Genomic DNA, 27,030 nt, shown 5'->3' with positions numbered 1-27,030 from the left:
ATCTAGCAGTCCTGCACCAGAATTCCCACCCGTTCAGTCAGTGGAGCATCATTCTCCTTCATTTTATTCTTAAAAATGCCAGGGTGCATCACCCTGCAAGACAGTGAGAAAAGAAAAATAGTTTATGATAGCAACAAAACTAAAAGCAGCACCATCAAAGTAAAGCAAAACCAGTAAGAAAACTACACCCAAGCTCCACCGCCTTTTAAAAATTTATTATTAGGATGTGGTGACGGAGGTAGCTCTTTACAGCAGCTCTTGGCACATGCTTTTGTAACACTAATTAAAAATGCACAAAAAAATCAGGCATGAGATCCAGAGATGACAACCCAAACCAGAATTCTTAAAAATGCTCAATAATCCTGACCTCTCTGAAGGACTGCTTCAGGAAAATCTTTCACTTTGATGGGAACAAAGTATGATTCACAGAGCTACTTTGCAAAAGCCACACAAAAATGGATGTTTGTAAGCTCTTTTTTGCTGTGCATTTACTCTGAATTCTTTAATGCCTATAATTTGTTGTACACACCATGAATATTCTGCTGCTAAAGCCAGGGCATTTCAGCCTTTAAACTGTAGAAAAAACCCCACATGTGCAGACACCAGAGCAAGCAGGTCTGTGACATTTTCTGGCACTGCAACAAGAGTCTGTTACACCACTCAATATTTTCTTTCCTTTCTTTTCTCTTCCTTTCCTTTAAGCTAACATCCTTTTCCCGTGCCTGAGGGAGAAGGCAGTTGATAAAAGCCAAGTTCCTGTTCACAGATAAGTTTAGAAGGCAGCCAAGCTAAGAAGTTCCTTGAATAAACTATATTCCTACCATTTTTCCCCCACCCCTGTCAGAGCCGCTTGAGCCCCACACAGGAACCAGACTCACATTGTTCGATACCACGGACGTTTCCACAGTAGCTGGGAGGGTCGAAAGCTTTTTCCGCTCTTTGTTACAAGTATTTTTTTTTTTTCTCCCCCCCTTCCTTTGTCCAACTTTCCAGTTAAAGAATATTGCCGGGGCATTCCTGAATTAATCCAGACTGAGCTTCAGAGAAGAGAACAAGAGACAGGTGTAACTGGGTGGGAAAAACCCCACGATGCTAGTGAAGCTTTTGCTCATCTGTAATACAATAGGATTCGCAAAGCTGGTCAAACACTCAGACCACCATGGATATCATGATGGTTCAGTGCACAGCTCCAAGCCACAAATTTATAAGAACTCTGCATACCCCCAGAGGACTCCTCTGTCACAAGAGGAAGGTTATTGGGAGGCAGAAGGGCTCAGGGAGGATACTCAAGATTACCCTTCAAGCATGATCTCCTCACATGAGGAAGAGAGAGAGGATTTTGAAGCTGCGAGCCCACAGTCCCGAAATGGGTGAGTATCCCAAGTGCGTCTGTCTTACACGTAACGATAGTGCAATCCTGTCTGATACCTTTATATCCTGTTGATAAAGGGCCATTTTCAATAGAAGTTTCTCATTAAAATATATTACATTTTAGGGATCAATCTATATCGAAACAGGAGGGGTTTAAATGTTTTAACTACAGAAACAGAAAGCTGAATTGTTTGTGGAGGATGAAACCACAGAGGGGACTGGCTCTTTGTCTAGTCTGAGACGGCAGAACGGGGTTACGGGTCTGGACACACCTGGCAGATGTGGAGCCTTCCAGTTCTGCTGTAGCACCATAAAACAAAACGTTATTTCTGGAAAAGCAGAACTAGAGGAAATTCATTTACTGACTTTTTCTCATCACAAAGCAATGCTGAATATTTTTGCTGATCATGGCAAGCTTTGCTCATCATTGTAATGTGCCTGGCTGCAGACTTGGGCCTTGGAAATGGAGAGGGAAAGAGAATGGCAGGATGTTAGCGAAATAAAAATAGTGAGGAATAAATATAACAAAGTAAGGAATAATAAATAAGCATGAAAATGACTACAGATTAAACCCCCCCAAAAGATTTTCATGACAGTGAAATGCTTCTCATGGTAATCTATAGCAGAAGAGTATCCATCCTAAGTGGAAAAAGCATGTACTTCACTAGAAAGATTTCCAACCATTATGATTTTTGTAAGTTTTACAGGCACGCAAGTAGGTCTCTAAACGTGTAAAATAGATGAAAGCCAAGCAGGACAGTGAGTGAATCTTTTATAGCCCTGATGGATGGGTCCTGCAGAGCCCTGTTTGGGAGAGCTGAAACAGCAGCACAATGAGTGCTGTTCACAGCTCAGTGCTTTAGGATGCCCTGGTATTTTTCCCTTTAAATACTCTTGAGGAAAGGAAAAAAGGGAGATGGAAAGATACTGTAAAACCTTGCTCATGTTATGCTTCCCTTTCATGCAAACTAAAGTATGCAACCTTGTCTCTAATCCCATCTACATATAAAACTAAGGCCTCCCCTCCGCTTGTAGCATGGTGACTGTCTTAAAACCCTGTTGTCCTTCAGACTACATCTTCCCACAAATCTGTACCTCCCACCATTACCCTTAAGTCACTTTCTAAAGCCTGTAAGTGTTGACTTCCAGTTTCCTGATGGGTAGCGTTCGATAATGACATGCACTGTTAATTCACCAACTCCTGGTTAATGCATTTCAGACACTGTCAGAGGAAGGAAAACAAAGCCTAAGTGGTACTCTGGACTTCCATATTATACTGCAAGGTGGTAATCATTTGATTGCTGGGTTGAAATGCCGAAAGCTTTCTGAAAAACTATAAGTACTGATGAAAAATTTAATGGTGTAAAAGGTGCATGTATAGGTCAGCAAGATGCTGTAATATACTGTCCTAATAGGGATTTCTTCCTTTGCTAGGTAACTGTTCCGCACCAGCTTGTGTAATTCAGTTCAGCACCAGCTATTACTCATCCTAATTTCCTCCCAAGAAGATAAATACTTCCTCCTTTTGCGCAGATAGCTGCATAATGAGTCAAATCATAACGTTCTTCCCTATTATAAAGCTATGTCAGTGACTACAGGCAATCAAAATCTAGACTGGCAGTAGCTTTAAGGTATTTGTTCTTTTGCTAGAGCTATCACATTTATAGCGCAACACAGGCCCAAGAAGCTGGTACGTCTTAGGAAAGAAATTTGAGACTTTGAGAGGAATTATGTCCAAAAGTGAGAGGAGAGAGTATGAATAAGAAGGAACAGGCCGGCTGCCCTTGCAATTGCACTCCAAATTCTAAAAGTCATTGCAAATGGTTGAAGCAACGTACCTTGAGAGCCTGAAGTCCTCAAGTGCATGTCAGGTGCTCACGGCTGGAGTACCCTGCTATGCATAGACGAGAAGTTGTCATGATTCCGGTATTTCCTCCCTACAAGTGTGACCCATGTCCTGGAAAAAACATCAAGGAACTAGGCTTATATCTCTAAGGACGAGAGCAAGACAAAAAGCACCAGGAGTTAATCAGGAATTAAGAGATACAGGGAGATAAAGACATGCCATAAAAAAGACCGAGTGATGGAGTATAATTTTCTACCAAAACTGTGTCCCACTTCTAGTTTGCTTTTGAAATAACAAAATACTTTATTTTCAGAACTAGAAAACAAACAAAATCTATGGTAACTGTCTCTGAGACAAAGTTTTGACTCTCATAATTTTCTAACAAAAATTATGTGTTTTTTTCCAACCTTTTGCTATTTTCCCTATGTGTTAGGAATAGTGGTTGTTACAAAATATTTATATTTTTAAAAAATTTATTATTTTTCTTATTGCAGTTATTTGAATAATTGAGACCATCACAACTAATATGTCCAAGGTAATTAGTCAGACAGAATCCTCTGGTTTCTGTTTCAGTATGTAAGGTGAAATGACTCATTAGATCCCAATCAAATGCTTGGATATGTTACTTTACTAATTAATTCCTCTCAGAGTAACAAGATTATTCTAATAAGAGTTTTAAAATAAGAAAATCAGGCCTTTAGATGTCTTCTTTAAAGAGAGAAATGTGTGGATAATAATCCTCATTTCAACTATTCTTTAGAGGAAGAACTAGGTAACAAGTTTAGTAGCTCAGCTGTTGCTTGTATCTGAGCGAACAGGAGAAGCTCTGCCTGTTCAAAGTGGGCAAGTGTTTGTACATGTTACTTACCAAATCAAAACTATCAAAAGAGGCCAATTTTCCAAAGGAAATCACCTTTTTTTTTTTTTCCTTTTCTCTCCAGCAGCTGTGCCTCATATGAGTTGATTGGTTTGACTTTAGATATTTTATTCTATGGCTGAGGTAAATGGATCCACGTGTACCCAAACTTTCAGCAGAACTAAAAAGGGAAATGAAAGCACACGTATATGAAGAAATCTGTACTGTGAAATTGCTGAACTATATTAGCATTTGTTTTAGCAATATAAGATGGAAGAGTAAGAACAGTAAAAACAGGTTCTGGATTTCATAAATACTCAATGTATAATACCCCAAAATAGAATAATACACACATTTTTACTCTTCATTTCCCATGTAAACAGATGCCTAATGCAGGAACTTCATAGGAACGCTCTGTTGTTACCAATGGCTTTCCTGTGTGTGGATACAGGAAGCTAAAATGAGGCTTGAAAAGCTGCCTGGGACATGACCAGATATGTGGAAGTTCTAAAAGTGACACAGTTAATATCAAATAAGAGCTGGCATTAGCTTTGCATTAGCTCATCACCTACTCTAATGCTTCCCACTAGGTGTAGCCAATTTAACTGTCTGATCAAGTCATATTGAAAGGCATAATAAACACATCAATGAGGTAATACACGACTATTGTTATCCTGACAATTGCTATGTGGATGACACACTTGATAGCTTGTGAAAACTCATCCTAGACTGACAAGCCACCTTGGAGATTTTTCTTTCTTTAGAGCTGTTTCCACCAAATACTTGGTAATGACACATGCCTGAGCAAGGCATGGTGCTGAGCTGACCTCAGGGGAGCTGAAAGAGAGGGCGACGTAAGCGTACAGCTGCGTGTCTTCCCTTAGGCTGTACAATGCACACCTGGGCAGACAGAATTGGACACACGTGTCCTTCTCCATGTGGCTGTATGGGGCCAGGTACATGGTGACCCAGCCTTTGAAAGGAAAGGTTCCCTGTCCTGGGGAAAAACATGCCATCTTCTCTATACCCTTGCTATGGACTTACCTCTGTTGATCAGAGATCCATGGAAAGACCTCTACTGTAATTACACTCAGAAGGGCTTGTTTTCTCTCCCTACAAACAGATTATTTCTCAAACCAAGCAATGCACTGAAGCACCGTCAGTGGAGCACCGTAGCCCAAGGCTCCTATCTTTCCTCAGCACTGAGCAGAATCGTAGCCAGCTGGCTTTAATCTAATCCATGTGCCCACAACACCAAGAACAGTCAGGCCGACAACTTGGATTTCATGCACTTAGTGTTCGTATTTCATTAAAAGAAAAAAGATAAATGAAGAATCTAAAAGGTGCAATCTCATGACATGCTAGCTCTGACAGCAACGCCCAACGCTGCCTGTACCCTCAGTTGGCCTGACCTGCCTGTCAAGTAACACTGTAAACCAGATCACTTAAGCATTCCAGGCTAAAAATAATCTTAGGAAAAAGCAGAGGTTATTTTTAACTTTCCCCCTCAGTAACCACACTGACAGAGTTGGTCCCCAAATGGATGGTTCACCTGGTAAGGGAGAAATGGACTGTGGTGATGAAATGGGAAGGAGCAGAGAAACTAAAGCTGGTTTCCCCACTTATGACACAGTCTCACAGAATTTCTCTGTCTTTCTAAAAGTGTAATCATGGCCAAGTAGCCCCTGTTTTGGATTTGCCCTCCAGTTGGGTAGGTGGTTTAGTTTTCCTTCTTTCTCTTTAATCCACAAAACCACTCTCAGCCTGTCATCTATTGGGATTTTTCTTACAATTAAAACGTCTCCGCAAAAAAAATGAAAAAACAAAACCAAAAAAATCCCCAAACCTCACCACCCGAACTATAAATAGGAAAGGCAGAAATCTTCAGCATAAGTAAATCCTTAATCGCATTAACATATTTTGAGGTTTGGACACACGATTTCGTGAAGTCACCCTTGATTAGAGGAAGGCTTCCTGGTGTCAGCCAGGTGTGTTTTTATCTCACTAAAACACACACCTCTTCCTCTTATTCAGCACCGAGACAGCCACAAAGCAGCAGGCCTCTTTCTGTGATTACCCAGGGTGTCAAAATACAGAACAACTATCCTCCAAAGGGTAGACAAGCAGAGAAAACCCACATCAGTCTTATTCCAGGGAAAGTCAGAACAATGCTCAATCTTAATCGCTTATTTTTTTGTCCACTTTTACAGGAAAACATCCATTGATTTAATTAAAATCAGTTTCCCATTGACTCGTCTATTCAAAACTAGACAGGGACTTTCTTAGGAAGCTTATGGGATACAGAAATTTCCCAACAAAGGGGCATAGAACATATGCTTAAAATAAAACAGGTTTGGATGAAATGCAGCTAAATGTCATCTTCAGCCCCTGACATCCTGCAAACTAGTGGAATGGCCATTGAGTGCTCAACAATAGCTTTCGCAGTGCCAAGTTCATTAACAGAAGCAATGGTTTCCTATCAAAGTTAGGTGCTTGGCTCCTTTCAGGACCTTAGGAATTTCTCTGATATTTGGCTCTTGTTGAGCTGCACAGCTGCAGGTGGAATGGCTCCCATTAGCATGTTTGATGCAAATGACACAGCTTCATTGCATGCGACAGGAGTTATCGAACCCTCTGTGCCTAAAGGATTGTTTTATATCACAGTTCATTAGTGCAAGCTGCAGCAATTGATTCTTTCAGCAGACAGCAAGGTATCTCTTGTTTCAGCATAGCCAACAGAACCACCATCAGCGCTACTACCACGTTGGTCCGATGCCTTCCTACTTGTATGTGGATCAATACCCCTTGAATGAATAATTGGTGGCTAACCCTGAACAAAATTACACTCGTGCCCAAAACATGATCAGGACAAACCTTGGTGCACATCACCTGCACCCTGTGTGCATGCGGCCTGGGAAGGCTGTCTTCCCACACATCTTTGACTCTCTGGCATCAGCACAGCTGTGCTAGTAGGTGGCCACCAGTTGAGATTCCTGCTTCAAGACAAGGTCTCACAAAGGAGTGAGCATGCTATACTAGGGGTGAACTTAAGTCTGCAGGAATCAAAAGATGAAATCCAAGTGTAGGCTGCCCTCTGAACGGGCTGTGGAGCTTCTATTGTGGGGAGGATAATATAAATGAGGTAACGGCTGTGGATGCTTTGCGAAGAGGAAAAACCTCTTGCATTTATTTCTCTGAAGTAGGTTGTACAACAGTTGGATTTCGCTCAAAACCAGCTCCCAGCCAAGCCTGCTTTCTCTTGGACTCCTGCTCCCAGTGAGGCTCCAGGTTCAGGACTGGATTTGCTCAGAAAGTCTTCACTGCACTAAGTTTTTAGGACATTCTGTAGGACAAGTCCCAACTGATAACAGACTAACTGGCACTACTATTGGAATAAAAGTGGCATTCAACCAGCATTACTCAGGGCTCTGGAATACTTCCAGCACTGTATGGAAATCCACGTTTGAACCTACCACTGCCACTCATTTCAGCCCAGCTTGCCAAGATAAACCAGAAATCAACTAGTCTACCTTAGACCCCGGTGGCAAACCAGGGTAGTTCGTGAGATGAGTCACACGAAGATCCCAGACCCTGCCTGAGAGGGAGTTCTACCCATCCTAAGGGAAAGACAGAGAAATATGAGAGTTTCTGCTGCCCGATTGTAATGCAGTTTCTATAATTACTTACATTAAAGTAATTAAAATAAAACTGCTGGCTGCTCGGGAAGAGCTGGAGAATTCACTGACAGACCACCAGCGATCACTCGCTGTCCGCTAATTAAAAACCCAGTGGCACGCTGTGTTCCCTCGGAGAGCCAGCACCTTTTTCAACAGCTGAACACCTTCTGCATTCCATAACGAATAAAAAGATACGTCTGTCTTAAAACTGACGTGCATAGTCCTAGTTTAGATTAATTTAAATGCAGTATTTTACCTCTGTTTTATCGAGGCTGCTTTTTCTTGTCAGTGAGAATTTTGCACTGAGGGAAAAACAGAACATAGATTATTCCACGGCTAAAGCCTCATTCTTTTTTTCTGCTTCAACTGGTATAAATCAGGAATCATTCTGTACATGTCAATAGAAAATTGCTTAAATTAGAAGAACATAGTCCTCTATAGTCAACCTGTAGCACATTTAAACTGCAATAGTTGCTTATCTGGTGACCTTTTGTGCTGTATAGAAGATACGGAGAGCTTTAAACTAGATTCGAAGGGGGATGGGGTAGTAAGCTGGGCTTGCACCACTGGGGCAACGCTCTAGTGTTGAGGTAGACCAGGAGGCCTCCCATCCCCCTGGGGTGAAATCGGTGTGCCCAGCTCGCTCCCTGAAATGCCTGTACACCAATGCACGCAGCATGGGGAATAAGCAGGAGGAGTTAGAAATCCGTGTTCGGTCGGGGGGCTATGATCTAGTGGCAATTACAGAGACTTGGTGGGACGCCTCGCATGACTGGAGTGTGGTCATGGATGGCTATGTCCTGTTCAGGAAAGACAGGCCGCTAAGGAGAGGTGGTGGAGTTGCTCTTTATGTGAGTGAGCAGCTAGAATGTATTGAGTTCTGTCCAGAGGCGGATCAGGAGCGAGTTGAGAGTTTGTGGGTGCAAATTAAGGGGCAGGCTGGCAGGGGTGATACTGTTGTGGGTGTCTATTACAGGCCACCGGATCAGGATGAGGAGGGTGATGAGGCCTTCTACAGGCAGCTGAGAGCAGTCTCGCAATTACAGGGCCTGGTTGTTGTGGGGGATTTCAACTACCCTGATATTTGCTGGGAGGCCTACTCAGCCAGCCATCCCCAGTCCAGGAGGTTCCTCCAGTGCGTTGATGATAACTTTCTCATGCAAATGGTGGATGAGCCAACTAGGAGAGGAGCGCTGCTGGATCTGATCCTCACTAACAAGGAGGGTCTGGTTGAAGAGGTGAAGGTTGAGGGCAGCCTTGGTTGTAGTGACCATGAGATGGTAGAGTTCAGGATCTCATGTGGCAGGAACAGAATAGCTAGCAGAATCACAACCCTGGACTTCAGGAGGGCCAACTTTGGCCTTTTCAAGCAATTGCTAGGGGAAATCCCATGGGACAGGGTACTAGAAGGTAAGGGGGCCCAAGATAGTTGGTTAGCATTCAAGGACTGCTTCTTCCGAGCTCAAGATCAGAGCATCCCAACAGGTAGGAAGTCAAGGAAGGGTACCAGGAGACCTGCATGGTTGAACAGGGAACTGCTGGGCAAACTCAAGTGGAAGAAGAGGGTGTACAGATCGTGGAAGGAGGGGCTGGCCACTTGGGAGGAATATAAGTCTGTTGTCAGAGGATGTAGGGAGGCAACTAGGAAAGCTAAGGCCTCCTTGGAATTAAACCTTGCAAGAGAGGTCAAGGACAACAGAAAGGGCTTCTTCAAATACATTGCAGGTAAAGCCAACACTAGAGGCAATGTAGGCCCACTGATGAATGAGGTGGGGGCCCTGGAGACAGAGGATAAAAAGAAGGCGGAGTTACTGAATGCCTTCTTTGCCTCTGTCTATACTGTTGGAGGCTGTCCTGAGGAGCCCCGGACCCCTGAGGCCTCAGAAGTCAGGATAGAGGAGGAATCTGTCTTGGTTGATGAGGGCTGGGTCAGGGACCAATTAAGCAACCTGGACGTCCATAAATCCATGGGCCCTGATGGGATGCACCCGCGGGTGCTGAGGGAGCTGGCGGAAGTCATTGCTAGGCCACTCTCCATCATCTTTGCTAAGTCGTGGGCAACGGGAGAGGTGCCTGAGGACTGGAGGAAAGCGAATGTCACTCCAGTCTTCAAAAAGGGCAGGAAGGAGGACCCGGGTAACTATAGACCGGTCAGCCTCACCTCCATCCCTGGAAAGGTGATGTAGCAACTTGTTCTTGGTGCTGTCTCTAGGCACATCAAGGATAGGGGGATCATTAGGGGCACTCAGCATGGCTTCACCAAGGGGAAGTCATGCTCAACCAACTTGATAGCCTTTTATGAGGATGTTACCCGGTGGATAGATGATGGTAAAGCTGTGGATGTGGTCTATCTCGATTTCAGTAAAGCGTTTGACACGGTCTCCCACAGCATCCTCGCAGCTAAACTGGGGAAGTGTGGTCTGGATGATCGGGTAGTGAGGTGGATTGTGAACTGGCTGAAGGAAAGAAGCCAGAGAGTGGTGGTCAGTGGGACAGAGTCCAGTTGGAGGTCTGTGTCTAGCGGAGTCCCGCAAGGGTCGGTTCTGGGACCAGTTCTATTCAATATATTCATTAATGACTTGGATGAGGGATTAGAGTGCGCTGTCAGCAAGTTCGCTGATGACACAAAACTGGGAGGAGTGGCTGACGCGCCGGAAGGCTGCGCAGCCATTCAGAGAGACCTGGACAGGCTGGAGAGTTGGGCGGGGAGAAATTTAATGAAATATAACAAGGGCAAGTGTAGAGTCCTGCATCTGGGCAAGAACAACCCCATGTACCAGTACAAGTTGGGGGCAGACCTGTTGGAGAGCAGCGTAGGGGAAAGGGACCTGGGGGTCCTGGTGGACAGCAGGATGACCATGAGCCAGCAGTGTGCCCTTGTGGCCAAGAAGGCCAATGGCATCCTGGGGTGTATTAGAAGGGGTGTGGTCAGCAGGTCAAGAGAGGTTCTCCTCCCCCTCTACTCTGCCCTGGTGAGGCCGCATCTGGAGTATTGTGTCCAGTTCTGGGCCCCTCAGTTCAAGAAGGACAGGGAACTGCTAGAGAGAGTCCAGCGCAGAGCCACGAAGATGATTAAGGGAGTGGAACACCTCCCTTATGAGGAGAGGCTGAGGGAGCTGGGTCTCTTTAGCTTGGAGAAGAGGAGACTGAGGGGTGACCTCATTAATGTTTATAAATATGTAAAGGGCGAGTGTCAAGAGAATGGAGCCAGGCTCTTCTCAGTGACATCCCTTGACAGGACAAGGGGCAATGGGTACAAGCTGGAACACAGGAGGTTCCACATAAATATGAGGAAAAACTTCTTTACGGTGAGGGTGACTGAACACTGGAACAGGCTGCCCAGAGAGGTTGTGGAGTCTCCTTCTCTGGAGACATTCAAAACCCGCCTGGACGCGTTCCTGTGTGATATGGTCTAGGTAATCCTGCCCCGGCAGGGGGATTGGACTAGATGATCTTTCGAGGTCCCTTCCAATCCCTAACATTCTGTGATTCTGTGAAAGTGTTACGGACCTGAAAAGTTTTGCGCTCTGTCAGTGGTAGACATAGGAACGGCTGGACAGGAGTTTTCCAAGTAATTATAGAAACTGGCTTCCTTGAGAACAGAAACCTGAGGAAACTGATGTGAAGGACAACTCAGTTGTACTAGTACAGCCAAAGGAATAACAAAACTTATGGAAAAACAATGTCCTGAAGCTCTTGTTCAGGCAAAATTTCCACTGACCTAGGAAGTGTCTAAAATTATGCATTGCAGTGCCAATCATGAGAACATGTAACTAAGAAAAACAAAGTCTGTAAGTACCTAGCTGAGCTGGGGGGCACTAGTCACATTCACTATCATGCTGCAACTGTCAGTGTAGCAGTGTTTGAAAACAGAAACTACCCCATATTTATCTGAGCAGAGTGATAATTACTGCAGACCAGCCATCTCACTTTATCTCCTGGTTCTGTGGGTTTTGTTTGCTAGGATGTAAGGTGTCCCAGCCAAATCGTAGAATCAGAGATAGAACTGCCCGCATTTTGCTATGTTTCAGTAAAAGCAGAATTATTATCCAACATAAGAAAAAAATAATTTTAAGATCAGTTTTTGGTTTAAAGACCCCAAGGGTTCAAATAAAAGGAGCTTGAGCTAACTTAAATTTGCTGAATCTTATTTAAATACAGAATGCTTTGTCATCAGATGTATTTAACCGCAGACAGAAGAATACACTTGTCTCAAAATAGGGCAAAAGTGGATAGATGCATGTGAAGACTATTCAATTTAGGAGACTAGAATAAAGCCTAGGAAAAAAAACACCTAGTCTAGGAAAGAAAATTATTCAGTTACTTTTTTCCAGGTTTAAAAAAAAAGGATTAATTTGCTTGGAATGTAAAACAGGAAAAGCAACTGGACAAATGAAACATCTGTAGCCCTGGATTTGCTAGGGTTCCCTCAAGTGTTGCTCTAACTTGCAGTATTGTGATAAGCTTTACCATTCACCAGACTGGAGAGAAAGCTCTTCTGCTCTCCTCACATGAGCAACTTCTTTCTACTCCTCTCTCTCCTTGGCAGCAGAAGCTTGAATCAAAAGGAAACTGTATTAAAGAGAATAAAAGCAGAGGGTGTCAAGTTGGTTACACAGATTCAGTGAATTAAGCGACGTAATTACAAAGAGGAGAAAAAAACCACAAAAGCAGAACACAAAGCTGCTGTGTTCCAGAAACCAGATGAATAAAGAAAGTGCTATTTGTGAAAGAGCAGCTCTTTGAAACTTCATAGCCTGATTCAGAGCCCACTGGTGCCAGCAGAACTCCTGCTCGCCTCACTGAACTAGCCTTTCTAAATCTTTACATTGTTCGACTTAACGTTAAAGAATGACCTATTTTCCCTCAAGGGTAATACAGTTAAGGAGTATTTTTAGTTAGAGATAGCAAAATTTCCTTAAAGGATGCATTTGATAAGATGTGAAAAAAATACTGCAATAAAAGTTTCATCTTTGGGCACATGTGTATCTATATTGCAGCTCATTACAGATGGGAAAGATAGGCCTTATTTACTTATTTCATGAAAGAATAAATTTTGATAGGCTTCATGGAACTTGAAATCACTAAAAGTTTTTGTCATTAAAACAAAAACATATTATGTAGCCCTTCAGCTCCACAAATAAGCTTTTAAGATCAAGTGAGAGAGCTAGTGAGCAGACACTAAAGAAAAATGGACATAAAGAAATGTAACCACTATTAAAGGAAGTTTTCATTGAGAGTCTATCAAATTCATTCTGCATAATGCCAATAGCTGTCCAAAGTAGGCATCAAGTTGTGATCAACCATTGCATCGATTTCTGATACAACATAACAGATTTGAAAAGGAATGCTCGTATTTTCTATTAAATGTGTGTGCACATTTATATGTGCAATATAACAAAAGTACTCATGGTCACACGATGCCACATTCTTGCTCACACACATGTTGATGCATGTAAACATTTGGTTTAGATTTGTATGGCTTACATGACTCAAAGGACTTGTTTGGGAGCTGTGTATGGTGGGAAAAACAAATCAGCCCAGATGATGATTCATGGGGTGCGGATTGTTTTCATTAGGAAAGAACAAAACACTAAAGCCAAAGAATTCTACTTTAAAAGGAGGTTTCCACACTGCATGCAGACTCCTGCCTGGATCTGGCAGGTATCCCACGGGCAGACCCAAGATACTGCACCTAGCAACGATGCCAGCGAGCTCCAGCAGCAGTGCCCGGTCACTTTATTTCCCCAGGAAAAAAAGCAGAGAGGATTTGAGAGGGAAAAGCCATTCCCAGCTATGGCTTGCTGAGCACATGAGAGAGGACAGCCTAAATACAAGCACAAATCAGGTCTCTGTTTCAGAGTTATTCATCTTACACCAACCACTGAAAAGCGATGCGGCCTTTAAAGCTTGGCAGACTTATGCACACCTCAGAGGCAGATGTCAGCCAGAGTGTGTGGTGGTCTGCCGGCTTTAACTGAATCGCCCAGTGACACACAAGCAGAGCGTTTGACTCTTGAAGAGTAATGATTTAATAAAAACTTGAGGTTTTGTCTTCTGGTTCAGTCCCATAGGAAACAAGACGCCCACTGATAACAGGCACAAAAATTCCCCCAGTCACTTGCAAAGGCCTTAAAACTACAGCTCATCAAAACAGCTGCTCTGGCTTGAAATCACAACAAAGGCGGCAGCAGCCTGCTTTCCCGCTCAGCTTTCCCAGCGCCGCAGGCTTTGCCACATAACTGTCTCTGCTGCTCAGAGATGAAGAGTTTTTCTTCCGTTGAGTGTTCACCAAAATTGCTATCATATTTTTCTTAAGAAACGTGGGAGCAAAAAAGGCTACGTCGCAGCAAGCCTGGTGAACTGTTCTCAGCTAGCTCAGGCTGTCTGCCCTTTCCTCCTGATGTTTCCAGCTTCCTAGGAGCTTCCTCCCCCCCTTCTCCTGGCTGCTGTGGTTGCAGCTTCTGCTTTTGTGTGGGACTCAGTTCCCCATTGTTTCTGCAACTCTCTCAGAGGGGCAAACTTTTTCCATATATGTTGATTATCAGAGATTTGGTTCCTGTGTTCCCATTTAAAAAATATACTGCCTAAAGTTCAGCTGCTCTTTATCAGACACAGCGCTCTCCCCCACACAATGCTCTACTCCATTATAACACAAGTTCTGACAAACTCATGGAGTACAAGAATCTCCTGATATCTCCAAATACCCCAACTGACATGATCAGTACTGTATAAGGTCTGATACTACTTTTGTTCTGAGAAACTAGTGTTTTCTTACAGGAAAGGAATTGAATAGTATACATAATGGCATATAATATGATTTCTAATTTTTCTCTAGGCTTAGTTTAAGCAGATATGCTTCATATATTGACGCTGGCAAGCTCTAAGGCTCATACTGATGGTTACAAAGATACTGGATGCTACAGGAGGTAGAACAGCAGACCCCTAGACATGCCAGACAGAGGGTGAAAAACCCGAATCATGTGCAAGTAGCACCAGCTCACTCATCAGATTTACTCTTGGGAATTCAAACTTTGCAGTGACAAACTTTCGAGTACTGAATTGCCAGCAGCAGTATCAGGAAGAACAATGTTAAAAAAATGACCAGTTCTTGCTACCACTAACCTACCTGTCACATGGACATCTAACATAACAGAGTAGCTCAGCTTTTGAGACTCAAGTCGTCTTCAACCAGGACAGCTAATTTCATGACAATTAGAGAGCTGTTTCCTCTGCAGGTGCTTTACCATGAAGGAGCGATGAAGGCCTCAAACCCCTTTTGCAACTGATTTCATGCCAATCTTCCCATCTGGAAAACAAGACTGTGATTTAAACTGTGGAGTCTGGTGTTTTGGTTCAGCATAGTTAACAGCCCCAACCCAGCGAGCGTCAGGGGATGTCTGGAGGAGCCACAGGTTCTGCTGCAAAGGGAAAAGCTGGATTTCATGGGTTACTGGGAAGAAGGAGCCCTTTGCAGACTGCCTGATGCCCAGGTGGCACAGGCTGTGGAAGGTCACTGCTTCAGAGCCTAAACCACAGAGGCTGAGCCGCCAGAGTCAATGTAAGCCCCTTATCCCTCAAAAACTGTATCTTCATTTGAAAAGAGGAACTAAATCCAATCCCTGTGTCCACCTCCCAGGACAGGAACCAGACAGGTTAACTGTTAATGTAGCAGCCTGTTTGGACCTGCCTAGAGAAGCTCTGGAAAGTTAAGGTGAATTAGCTGTAACAGTGAGGGTGGTATAGATTTTTCCATTTCCCTCTGAACTGCTCAACCCCACCTTTTCCCTAAGGAAGAGGATTAGAATGTTTTAACATCAGCATGTTGTTAAGTGGTATGTTGTGACTTCCTAACAGCCCTGTGTGTGCACACAGTTTTAGAAATAACCATGGTAGGGGCTCTCCTACAACAGGCAGGAGTTTTGTTTCACAAACTTGTGTGAAACACAAGGCCCCAGACTGTCTTTAAGACAGGTTGTCTGTAAAATGCAATTGCTGGTTCAGTGACTCTTCCTCTGAAGGTTTTGTTGCCAGAGTTAAACAGCGAGAGAGCAGGGACCCCTTGTCTCCCCTATAGCTTCTTTGTCCAAAGCAAGCTGTCACATCCCTTTTCTACTCATCACTATCCATAGTGAGTGGTAGGATCCCTCGGTGTTTAACTAGTGAACCTCTGTAAACACACTATCTGAAACAATGTGTTGAACACATGCATACCTTATGAACAATAATTGCAATTATTGATTAATCAGATGCTATTAATTTTTTTCCATTTCCCATTATAGTTATTACTTCTTACTTCCTGTCACTTCTGATCTTGGATTTTAACCATCAAACTTCAACCAACAATATACTTCCATGTCTTGACTTCAAACTCTTGAAAATGAAGCAGCTCACCTACACTCTAGGATTAGTAGATGCCTGTATAATTCTGACTTGGAAAATTTACCAGACTAGTAAGACTCACGTGTCCTTGCTATAAGCATAAAACTAAAACCCAAGAAAACCACCTTCATTTTTCCAGTATTATTTTCCTGCAGGTGATGGGAGAAATTATTTCAAAGCTAGTCTAATTAGTAAGTTCAATCAGTTACTATATTATCTTGAAGAAGTAATACTTAGGAAGACACTGATTATCAATGGAGTTTACGTAGGATTAAGTTTGCAGAAGCAGTCTGCCTCAACCTGACGAGTCAGTCATTAGGCATCTGAAATGGCAACATGCCAAGAAAGGCAATTTGACATCTAAAGTGACATTAACCTGCAGGTTATCATGAGCTGGAAATTTCTCGTGCTAAATGAAAGGACTGGAAATGGAACTAATGCATCAAAGTTCAGACAATCAACCCTTTTGTAATAAACCCAGATAAACATCCCAAATGAAAACAAATGGACTGGGAGTGGAGGGAGAAAGCGAGCAAGCATTTTCCACTTTCCTTATCATCCAGCTTGGGGAGGGGGGGAATAATAATTAAAAAAAAAAAAAAAGAAAAAAAAAAAAGGCCTTTCTGCATTTCACTGTTCCTTGGCACTGTTACAAGCAGAGACTTTAAAAGATCTACTCCAAATTCCTTTCTCACGTCTTTCTTCCACCAGGAACTGGTGTTCCTTCCTGCAGTCCCGGCTGGTAACATACATAGAAGCCTGCATGAAGGAGAAGTACATTGTCAACTCCCAACAGCCCTGTCTAAATGGAGCACCTGACTGCCAGAAGATCATGTAAGTATCCTAAACAAAACCAATGAAGGTAACATAATTTTCTCTGAAGTATCTAAATGATATTTTCAAAAGTATTTAATGACATATTTTACAAAGAACTAAAGCACCAACTCCATTTAATACCAAAGTGATGTAGGGGCTGATTTATGTACCTGATCAGGCATTTAAGTAACCTGGGCAAACAACTGCATTTCCAAGCCATCAAGTACAGGACTATAAGGTGATTTTTCAAATCTTCCCACACGTTTATTCAGAAAAAAAACAGAGACCATACTTTTTCCATGATTTTCAGGTCACAATACGCATGCATAACTTAAAAACAACTCTGCCTGTGGCCATCAGTGAGACCATTTACATGGCAGGAGTTGGAGATGTGCAATTGCCCAACTACTTCCTCTTCTTTCAAAAGGACTGGCTGCCCAAAGAGTACTGATGAAAGCCAACAGTGTACTCTAAGGTACCAGGACTGATACATTTTTCAAGTTGGGAGACATTGACTCACAACACACTTTTGAAGTGCAACAATATTTAAGACTCATCTACATGTTTCCGTATCTATGTAGTTACTTGATTGCAAAAATGCTTTTGTTATTTGTTAATACAATTCACTTCTCTTTCTCCGAACAAAAAAGAAAAGTTCCATGACTATTTCTAGTGGAGTTTTTAACAAATGTGTATCTTCCTCGGTACCAGTGAAATTTTGGAATATTTGTTTAAAAATAAAACTTTCTCTAAAACTCATCAGAATGTTACAGAAGTTCAAGCTCAGTCCAAACTTGATTGCAAAGGACTCTATTACAATAAATATTACAGTTACATTTCTGATAGTTACATAAATTTGCCATCTGTGACATTTCTCAGACTTGCGTCAGATCAGTGGCAGCATGTTTGGAAAAAATCTCTACCGAAGAACAGTAAAGCACAAGGCAGACCACTGGAGCCCTGCTCACTCAATATAGTTCTATTCTGTCTGCATGCAAGAATGTGCACACACCTTCTGTTGTAGACAGTAATCCTGAAAAGGAGTCTTATGTAGGGGAAAAATATTGCTGTGGACTGCTTAAGTGTTTTACTAAGCAACAGTGATACAGTTTATGACAAATTTCTTAACCATGTTCTGCATTAGTCATCCAGGACACGCTTGGCACCAGACTGCTGCTAGAGTCAGTGAATTTACCCTGAGTGACGCCAGCTGACAATAACTTGCAATCTAATGCCCAGACCCTTACTCCCCAGGTACAGGACAGCTCTGAAGCCAATCTATCAAGTGAAACAGAAGGTTTTGAAGTCTTTGCAGTGGAAATGCTGCCCTGGATTTATTGGCAAGGACTGTGAACAGCGTGGTAAGGAAAGACAGAGAACAAGCGTGAGAATTAATGACTAAATGACAGTCACGGTGGCAAGAAATGTTTGCCTATTTGTTTTTCCTTGTTTTGAGAATCGATGCCTTATTTTCTTTGGTCTGCTATGCCCCAAATCACTGATACTTGAAACAAGGAGTAGTTGCAATTAGTAGCTAATAGCATTAAGCTACTTACTCTTCTGTCAGTAGCACCTTTGTAATCTTTACATAGGGATAAAGGTATTCATTTGCCAGGGGGCCTGTCAGATGTTTAGGTGCATCTAGGAATGCCTAATTCCAGGTAGAAACTGGTGACATCAGAAAGCAACACTACTATGTGAAATGTCCCTACGGTCAGTTTACAGGATGAAGTCATCTGGCTAGGGAAATCACAACGTACCCCAGTTCAGACAAGGTAGGCAGCATTCACTCTCCAGCCTGCATTGCTCCCTCCTCTCTGCTTACCCTGGCCGCGCAGATACCAGCTCCTAGAGCGGGGAGCAGCTCTACAACATAAGAACAGAGCCCAGGCTGTTACTTCCATGGAAGCTCTAGCAATAGCCTTCACATACGATGAACTACTACAACTCTTTGCACTGTTGAATAATGATGTGTGCAGCTGCTAAGTAAAAGAGAGGGGGGACAGTTGGTTTAAAAATTGGTGGGCTTCATGGCATTGGCAGGAATTACCAAGTAATACTCCAAAAGCAGAAGGAGAGTTTAAGCCCCTAGTAATTAAGGCAACCATAACAAAAATATCAAACACGTGTGAAAATTTTCACACAATGTTTGCCCAACTCACCTGGCCAAACAGACTCCACAGATAAAAAGGGAGTGCCTGTTTTTATCTCTGTAGGTTTAGCTTTTCTTCACAGATTTTTCTCTAAGGTGATGCCCCAGCCTGACTTTCATTTATAATGTTAGAAGGATATTGCCAAATGCAGTGCTTCTAGTTTAGTCTCTCCTCTGTTACACTCATTGACCAAAAGCAGCTGCTGCTTCTTTATCTCCTTATTTCGACAGCATCACTCACTGTAGGTGGTGCCACCAGAACATTCAGGTAACTGTGGAACAAGGAAGAGGAATTTGCACATCATTTCATAGGACCCCCAGAAAAAAAAAGTATCTATTTGTAATAAACTAATTTATCATAATCAGTAACTCAGCATTAATTAAAAAACCACCCTACTACATAGCATTACCATTTATGCAACGTTCTATGCCAGTGCAGTACTGTAAGTGAAGTTCTCCAGCCAAGATGCTCACTTTCTGCAATGCAGAAGCCCGTCTCTACACCAGTTACACTACACATGGAATTGCCCTTCCTCACCTTGCTATACTGTAGTAGTTTCTGCATCTAAAACATTTTCACAGATGTATTACGTCTCAATTGCAGATCCCAATTCTATTCTGGTGCCAGGAAATCAAACCGAAGGATGGGAAGAAGAAGAGTTCTCAAACCACAGTACGTGCTTGAAGTTACTTCACTTGCCATTCTTTTACCTCTCAGTCACTAATCGGGGAAAAAAACATGGATTTTTTAGCTGCTATTTTAACATGATAAGCTATGGACAGTATCTCTAGTGACATCATTATTTAGGAAAGCTTTTACACAGCTACATTTCATTTACTGGCTTAAATGAGGGCTTTTGCTATAATACTACATGAATGCTCTAGACAAAGCAGCCATTAGTTTCAAAGTTGTATGCTGGCTGGCCATCATTAATACCCAGTGAGAATGCCAGCTAGTACAGTGTTCAACCTTTCAATGGCATGGATATTTAACTCCTTGCTCTGCTACGATTCACACGAAAGCACACCATGCTCCCAAGTCTTACCAGGGGAAAAAAAAAAATCTAGTCAAAATGCTATTTTAGAGCAGACCCAGTAGTTCTGAGAATACTATCATGAGGTACCACAGATTCATATTTCAGGCACCCTATCCTGCCAACCTAAGTATCCAAAAAGGACCTGTCCTTACCCTCTGTGAAATGGTGTGGCTTGCAGTGCTATTAAGTATCTTCTAGCAATTGGCTCTTCATTATAGCCCTGAAAAAGACTCTTCTTTACATTGTGCTCTCAGCACTGAATGAATAAGCAGTTGCTTTACAGGACTTAAGTTTATAAAACATTAGACTGAAAGGTGAAAGGTAACCTTGGAGGTTAAGAGGCCCTCAGGATGGCACAGTTGGGATATAGCAGTTTCTGCAGCTCTCAGTGTACACTCTGAAATCTACAGCTCAAATTAGCAGGTATTTATTTAGAGTTAAAGGGCCCCTCAGCAAGGGGCTGTGACACTTACACCCTATGCTTCTGATTCCTTAGAGAAACACCTCAATTGCTCTTTTATCCTCTCCCTTTAATCTGGGTTGTTAAACCTTGCTATCCTTTAAGTCACTTGGCTTGAAAGGAGTCATTATTCCAGAACATTTTTATGGCATGAGGAGGTTTTAAATGAAGAGTATTTTACTGCTATCATGGCTAGTGTGGCTGAAGTTCTTCTGTTAACACTGAAATATATTAGGTTTTCATCACTGTTGAAAAAAGTCTTTGCAAAGAAACTGTGAGTTTAGGTGCTATAAATCAACAAATCCCCTAAATCTTAGTGCAAAAATTTCAGAGCAAAAAGTACACTGGTGTTGTCAGAACTTGCAGGTCTTGTAGGAATACCCGTCGCCTGGTCGCTGCACTCTGTTGCATGACTTTGTTTTTTTGAATCTTGTGATTAGTGTCAACATCAGTGGATTCAAGAGAAATGTTGGAAGTCATTCAAAATCATGAGGCATTACTGGATGATCTTCAAAGTGATATTCATCAAGCAGTCAGCAACTTAGGGGACTTACAAAGAATATTCGAAAACAACGGTACAAGCATGGTGTTAGAAGTGAACCAGAGCAATTCAGGTGAGAGGTCTGATGCAGAATTACCAGCCTGCCAACAGGCCCTGTAAAACCACACAGATCAGAAAGAAAACTTGAGAATAAAAATACCCCGATATTCCTTGGTCTGCTGGTTGTTTCTATAGAGAGCAAAAATGGATGCAATTCCAATACAAATGAATGAACCAAATTCAAGAGTAACTTAAAATGGGAAATGAGAGGAAAGGCAGATTCTTTTGCACTTTTCTGGAATTTAAGAATATGCCTTAACCACAGAATAGAGAGGTCGCTTATACTTATTTGTTAGCTTACTATTCTGCTTCTATGGCTTCTTTTCTTCTGTGGGGATGCAGAGTTTAGGTTTGGGTTTTGTTCTTTTTTTCATACTCATGTTATATACTCTGATGTACTAAATATCAGACTGGTGTATGTAACAAAATGCAACATTCAACCCTTCTCTGAAACATTATTCCTGCCATATATTGCAGTGGACAACAAAGAGCTACCGACTTTGACCTACTAATGTGAGCCATTGGCTTACAGAAACATTTTCTAATTATACACACTATTGTCCTCAGTGAACTTCAAAGCACTCAGTTCAAATATTAAAGTTAAAAATCAAGTCTTAGTATAATTCACACCTAGTACGGACACTTCACAGACTTTTCAAGTTATTTAGTCCTGGCCTTGAATATTCAGCTGTTAAGATGCCGTGTAACTTTGTTAAGTAGAATGTGCATTGTAGAAAGCGTCAGAAGAAGAACATGATGAGACAGTCAAATAAGCAAGAGTCCACCAGCTAAGAACTGTTGTGAAAATGGGCAGTTACGGCCACTTAGGAAACCACTTGTCCAAGGGTTTAAAAATGCAATATTTTTATGACTTAAATGGGGCAGTCAATACATATTTATTGTCTGCAGACACAAAGACAATGTGCTTTGCAGTTACCTTGATTTAAAATTAGGCTATTTTTGCAACTGTAAAAATTTAGCATGTGCTCAGATTTTGGGCAGTAAGATGGCAGTTACTGTAGAAAAATAAGTACTTGAGCTACCCTGGCCAGATTAAGATGCTTTCCTCAAGCAGAATTTAATGATTTTTTTTTTTCTTTTTATACTATGCTAACAGATCTACAGGAAAGGCTTCTGCAGCAAGTTTTGTTTCCTCATGTGGAGAATTTTCTAAGGAAACATTTTAACCCAATGTGGGCAAGCTTCAACAGAAGCTTACAGAACCTCTCAAACATGGTAAGAAACCTGTCCCATGACGTGGAAGCCAACAAGAAAAGCATAGAAAGATTCCAAGAAAGCACTGTGCCCAAGAAGGAATTCCAGGAGCTGGGAACTAAGTTTGAATCAAAAGTCCAAGAAAATATAGTGAAAGTTGATCAGGTGAAAAGAGATATAGAGAATCAATTGCAAATGCAGCAGGCTAGTATTCACTACAATCTCACCATGATCAAGGCAGATACTGACACGAAGCTCAAGAAGTTTCATAAGATACAGCAGTCCCATTTCTTAGCTCTGAACAGCAGCATAGCAAATGTGAAACAAGGGCAAAACAATCTCGAAAATAAATTTGAGACTTTGAAAAAAAATTTAACAGAACTCTCCTCACATGATAGTCCCAAAGATGAAAACATCCAGCTAACCATCAGACAAATAAATGACATTCTGGCAGGGCATGCAAAGCAGCTTAAAGAACTTTACATGGAGTCAGATGTGGCCTTTCAGAATATTGCAGTTTTAGAGAGGTGGTTTAAGGAGTTAAAAAAAAATATCTCAAAGTATAGGCCAGAAGACCTTACAGTAACTTTAATGGAGAAATCACTTATTATGGACGAAAACAAAGCAGCAATGGAAAGGCAGATATCAGAGCTTAACTATACTCTCTCAAATCTTCGGGAAAACTATTCAGATCTGTTGAGGTACATGGAGGAATGTAATTGCCAGAGAATATCTTCTGACACTGATGTACTGGAGGAAGATTTAAAGAATATCACTTATTCCCTTGAAGACTCCCAATCAAGCTTAAAGGATATGAAGCACTTAGAGTCAGTTTTCAGAGATCTCTTGAGGAATGAAATTGAAGAGCTCTCCTCAGCTTTTCCATCTATCCATCAGTCCCTTAATCTCCGTCAAGAAGAAAACAGACAGCTTCAGTCACAAGTTATGGCTTTTTCAGAAGACATAGGCTTCTTGAAGAAGAAAGATGAAGAAATCCATCGACACATCAAGTATCTCAACAGTTCTTTTGGCTCTCTTTTGGAAGATGCCATGCGGCATGAAGCAGCACTGGAGGCTTTACTGGGAGAAGAATTTATGGAAGTCTTGTTTGAAGAAGATCCTAGTATCCTAATATCATCAGTCTTTCAGCTGCAAGAATCTCTCAGACATATCTCAGCTAAACTCCAAGAACAAAATGTGACTTTAGAATCTCTTATAAAGAGATTTCATCTCTTGGAGAGAGATCAACAGAATAAGCATGATACTCGTACATCTGCTAAGCATCCCAAAGAAGAAACGCAAACATCTTCTACTCTAGATGAAGTTAGTAGTCAACGCAGTATCGTGGAACATATGGAACCTAACTATGAGGCTGCCAAAGATGACTCCTTGGATAGCTCAGCTTATAATGATATCATGACTCTGAAGAATGATATCAAACACCTGAGCCTGGCAATCAAGAGGCATGAATCCAGAAGTAACATCAATCTCTGCTGCAATCATACAATAGCAAATGTAATTGAGCCACTCAACATTTCTGTGGAAATTCTCTCAGCAGATTTAGCAACCATCAAGAAGAAGCTGGAAGAACATCTGCTGATTTTTAAAAAGCTATTTGGAAGCAATGAAGAATTACTTGCCTCAAATATAAGTCTGGATGTTACAAAGATTCAGTCAATGCTGACCAGGAAAGTGAGAAAGCAACAGAAAGGTCAAGACAAGCAAAGAGACAAGAAAAAGCCTGAGAAGCACAGAGAAAATATGCAGACGATAGGTGGAAGAAATGCAGCGCAGACAGAACTTTTGGAAAAAGGTGGGTTCTTTTCTTTTACTTGCTCATGTGCAGGTCTAGCTTCTTTCTGGGCCGTGCTGTTAAGTTCCACACACAGAGCACATAAATTGTGAGACCTGTCAGATATCTTATGGGATGCTGGAGGGAGAAATTCTGACATTATTTACATCCTCCCCCTCCATCAAAACAAGCAGTCTGAGTGAGAATCAAGTTGATACACTGCTGCACTTTGCTTGAGGCCAATAAAATTACACCCATTATAGCTGCTGGGGAACTGGCCTTCAACTAATTCAACTTTAGATGTTTAGAACACAAATTTTGTTTGTAGATGCTCATGTTAATGTAGCAGCAGTTTTCTCTTTTGAAGCTGATGGGGAGCACTGGGCTTCCTGGGCTTCCTTCTTTGTCCTCTGTTATTTGAGTCTGGTAGGAGCGTACTCAAAGCACCAAATCGTTCCTAATGTGGACAGATACATTAAACGAACTGCTGTAATTTGCACAAATGGAACAGGGAGGACCGACCAGAGCGCATATTCTCTCTCGTGTGGCTAAGCTTCAGAGACAAGTTTTCAGCTTATACTCACTGTGACTGGCCAGTTCCCTTTCCCTGCAAACATGTGGCCATAAGCACCTGGCAATTACAACCGCCACAGCTTTAGCGCTGGTTTTTATGATTGTAGCCCTTGCTATGGACCTACAACATGGAGCAAAAATCAGCCCCTTTAGGCATCTGTGCTGCAAAACTGTAGTTAAGACTGAATAAACAGAGAAGGTATTTCAAACTTATTTATTTTTAGATAGCAAAAAAATGCTACTTTTTTTTTTCCTGGGTGGTCTCAGCCTTATAGTTTTCCAAGAGTAGTGGTTCAGATATTTTCAGGGAACCGTTTAATCTAATCCCAGGCACATACTCATTTCATGCATTTAGCTCTACAAAGGAGCATACAGGAATCAGGCCTGATAGGGCTTCACCCCTGTCTCCCACCCTGATGATCCTGAGGAGAGAAGAGTGCTCACTGCTAAAATCCTGTTCCGCTTCCTTTTTCAGACTCATCGGTGGCCTTTCATGTGGGATTCTCAGCAGGAAAGGATAAAGAAAAAACTCTGAGGTTTAATGAAACTTACCTCAATTATGGAAACAGCTATTTCCCTGAACATGGCTACTTTAAAGCACCACATAAAGGTGTCTACCTGTTTGTCGTCTCTGTGGAGTTTAGTTCAGGACCAGCATTAGGACAACTCTCCTTTAGCCGTGGGTACAAAAGAACTCTCTCAAGTAGTCAGAGGAAAACACCAAATGGAAACACCATGACTACTTTTGCTATGGCAGAAATGGAGAAGGGGGAGAAAGTATGCTTTGAACTGCTGCAGGGCTCTGTAGTGAAACGGAGTCCCCCTGGGACAACAATGGGTGGATTCCTAATATTTAAAACTTGAAAAGTGACATTTTGTTTTATTGATATCTTTCCATAGATGCAACGGATCAATTCACTATGGCTTCATCTGTGATGTATTCAATCCTATGGCATGTGTTTAAACATAGCACTACCCTAGATTTGTCTTCATGCTTCTTTTCTGGAAGTGTTTGGCTTTTGATTAGCTGCTCATGAGCAGCAATGGGATTTTCTTTCAAGTGATAAGCTAATGGTTTGGACTCCAAATGTATCAGCACACATTCCCAAATCCTTCCACTGTGAAAACTGCACCCAATTAGAAAAAAATGCTTTGTGGGTCTTTCTTCACTTATAACACAAATCATTTCTCCTTTCCCCTGGCAAAAGAGTACCCTCCCACGGCAAGAAAAAGATTTTAGGAAGGACTGTATATATCAACTCTCATATTTTGTGAATAGTAGCTTAAAACCAAGAAGGCAGGACAATTTTACCTTTTAGTTCTCCGTGGACCACAGACGGTCACAGACTGTCTCAGAAACTTCTGCAACTCACTCCAATTCAGTATTTCAGTCTGTGCACAACATGAACACTAGAAGAGAGTGATCAAACCCAGTAAGATGCACCCTATGCTAGTATTTGTAAGCCAGGATCTTAGAAATGTCCCAGTCGTTTTACTTCTGGGTCCATGTTCGTATTTCAACTACGCTGCAAAAATGTAATAAAACATTAAGATGAATTAGATCTACACGTAGACATTAGGAAAATTTCAACACTATTCCAAAAATATTGGTGAAAATGCATTTTATTTCTACAGATAATCCTAAAGAATAATGTGAATTCAGCCCAGAGTTCAGCATTTAGTAGTTTAAAACCAAGCAAGCAAGTAAATAAAACTAACAGCAAAAAGGCAAGCTCACTGGTCTGCTGTCACTGCTGAATATAAAATAAATTTATAATTAGAGTACACCAAAGAGTAGAATTTCTGAACTGTGAAGTTTTTTTTCATTTCCAAAATCTCAAGATGACCATGTCTGGTCATGTCCTAAAATAAAATATCTCAAATGCTTTCATTTTAAAGAAGTTCAATTACTGCAGTATTTTCCCTTGTCTATCCTAATACCTTACAAAACAATAATAAAACAATTAAATTTGCCAAAATGAAATGCATGTATAAAATCCCAATATTTTTGATGAAAGAGGTAAATTCTTATTATGTAGTTCATGCCCTTCTAAGGTAGCATTTTCTAACAGAAATCTATTCTGCTGTTATGGGGGTTTCTCCCTACCTATATTTATTGTAACCAACATTAAATGACAAAATTACTAAAAAAACACATCAGTACCAATACACATTGCACTTAAGACAACAGTTTGACAAGCAGACAATATGTATCTTTTGAAATAAAGCTACAAAGCAGTTTTAGCTACTGA

At 41.7% G+C, this 27,030-nt stretch overlaps 2 protein-coding genes across 4 annotated transcripts in view; one reads left to right on the top strand and one right to left on the bottom strand.

The window, feature by feature from the left end:
* Window positions 1–3,256, bottom strand: part of SNCG (synuclein gamma) — a 28,128-nt gene extending 24,872 nt beyond the window's left edge. The window contains exon 1 of one of the 2 annotated variants that reach the window (XM_068398629.1): window positions 3,210–3,256. The gene's annotated coding sequence lies outside the window, so the exon portion shown is untranslated. The remainder of the gene's footprint in view (window positions 1–3,209) is intronic. The other variant, XM_068398630.1, reaches the window with a different exon arrangement.
* On the top strand, window positions 1,042–27,030 carry MMRN2 (multimerin 2). Of its 2 annotated transcripts, XM_068398624.1 has the most exons (7): window positions 1,042–1,370; window positions 16,844–16,966; window positions 18,203–18,309; window positions 19,705–19,773; window positions 21,038–21,211; window positions 22,316–24,226; window positions 25,254–27,030. In XM_068398624.1, exons 1-7 carry the CDS (start codon window positions 1,090–1,092, stop codon window positions 25,640–25,642), a joined length of 3,054 nt encoding a protein of 1,017 aa, XP_068254725.1. In that variant the 5' UTR covers window positions 1,042–1,089; the 3' UTR covers window positions 25,643–27,030. The 2 variants fall into 2 exon arrangements, with proteins under 2 accessions (XP_068254725.1, XP_068254726.1); XM_068398625.1 differs by lacking the exon at window positions 21,038–21,211.

This window comes from Nyctibius grandis, chromosome 4 (assembly GCF_013368605.1).
Source record: "Nyctibius grandis isolate bNycGra1 chromosome 4, bNycGra1.pri, whole genome shotgun sequence".
NCBI classification, from domain to species: domain Eukaryota; kingdom Metazoa; phylum Chordata; class Aves; order Nyctibiiformes; family Nyctibiidae; genus Nyctibius; species Nyctibius grandis.
Note: the sequence above shows the minus strand (reverse complement) of the source record. Positions and strands in the feature narration are given on the sequence as shown.

Bases quoted from the DNA above. Each gene is read 5' to 3' on its own strand.
- MMRN2 (XM_068398624.1), top strand. From the start codon at position 1,090: ATGCTAGTGAAGCTTTTGCTCATCTGTAATACAATAGGATTCGCAAAG. The intron at 16,967-18,202 runs GTAAGTATCCTA...CTTACTCCCCAG, and splicing joins CCTGACTGCCAGAAGATCAT to GTACAGGACAGCTCTGAAGC. The intron at 21,212-22,315 runs GTGAGAGGTCTG...CTATGCTAACAG, and splicing joins AGTGAACCAGAGCAATTCAG to ATCTACAGGAAAGGCTTCTG.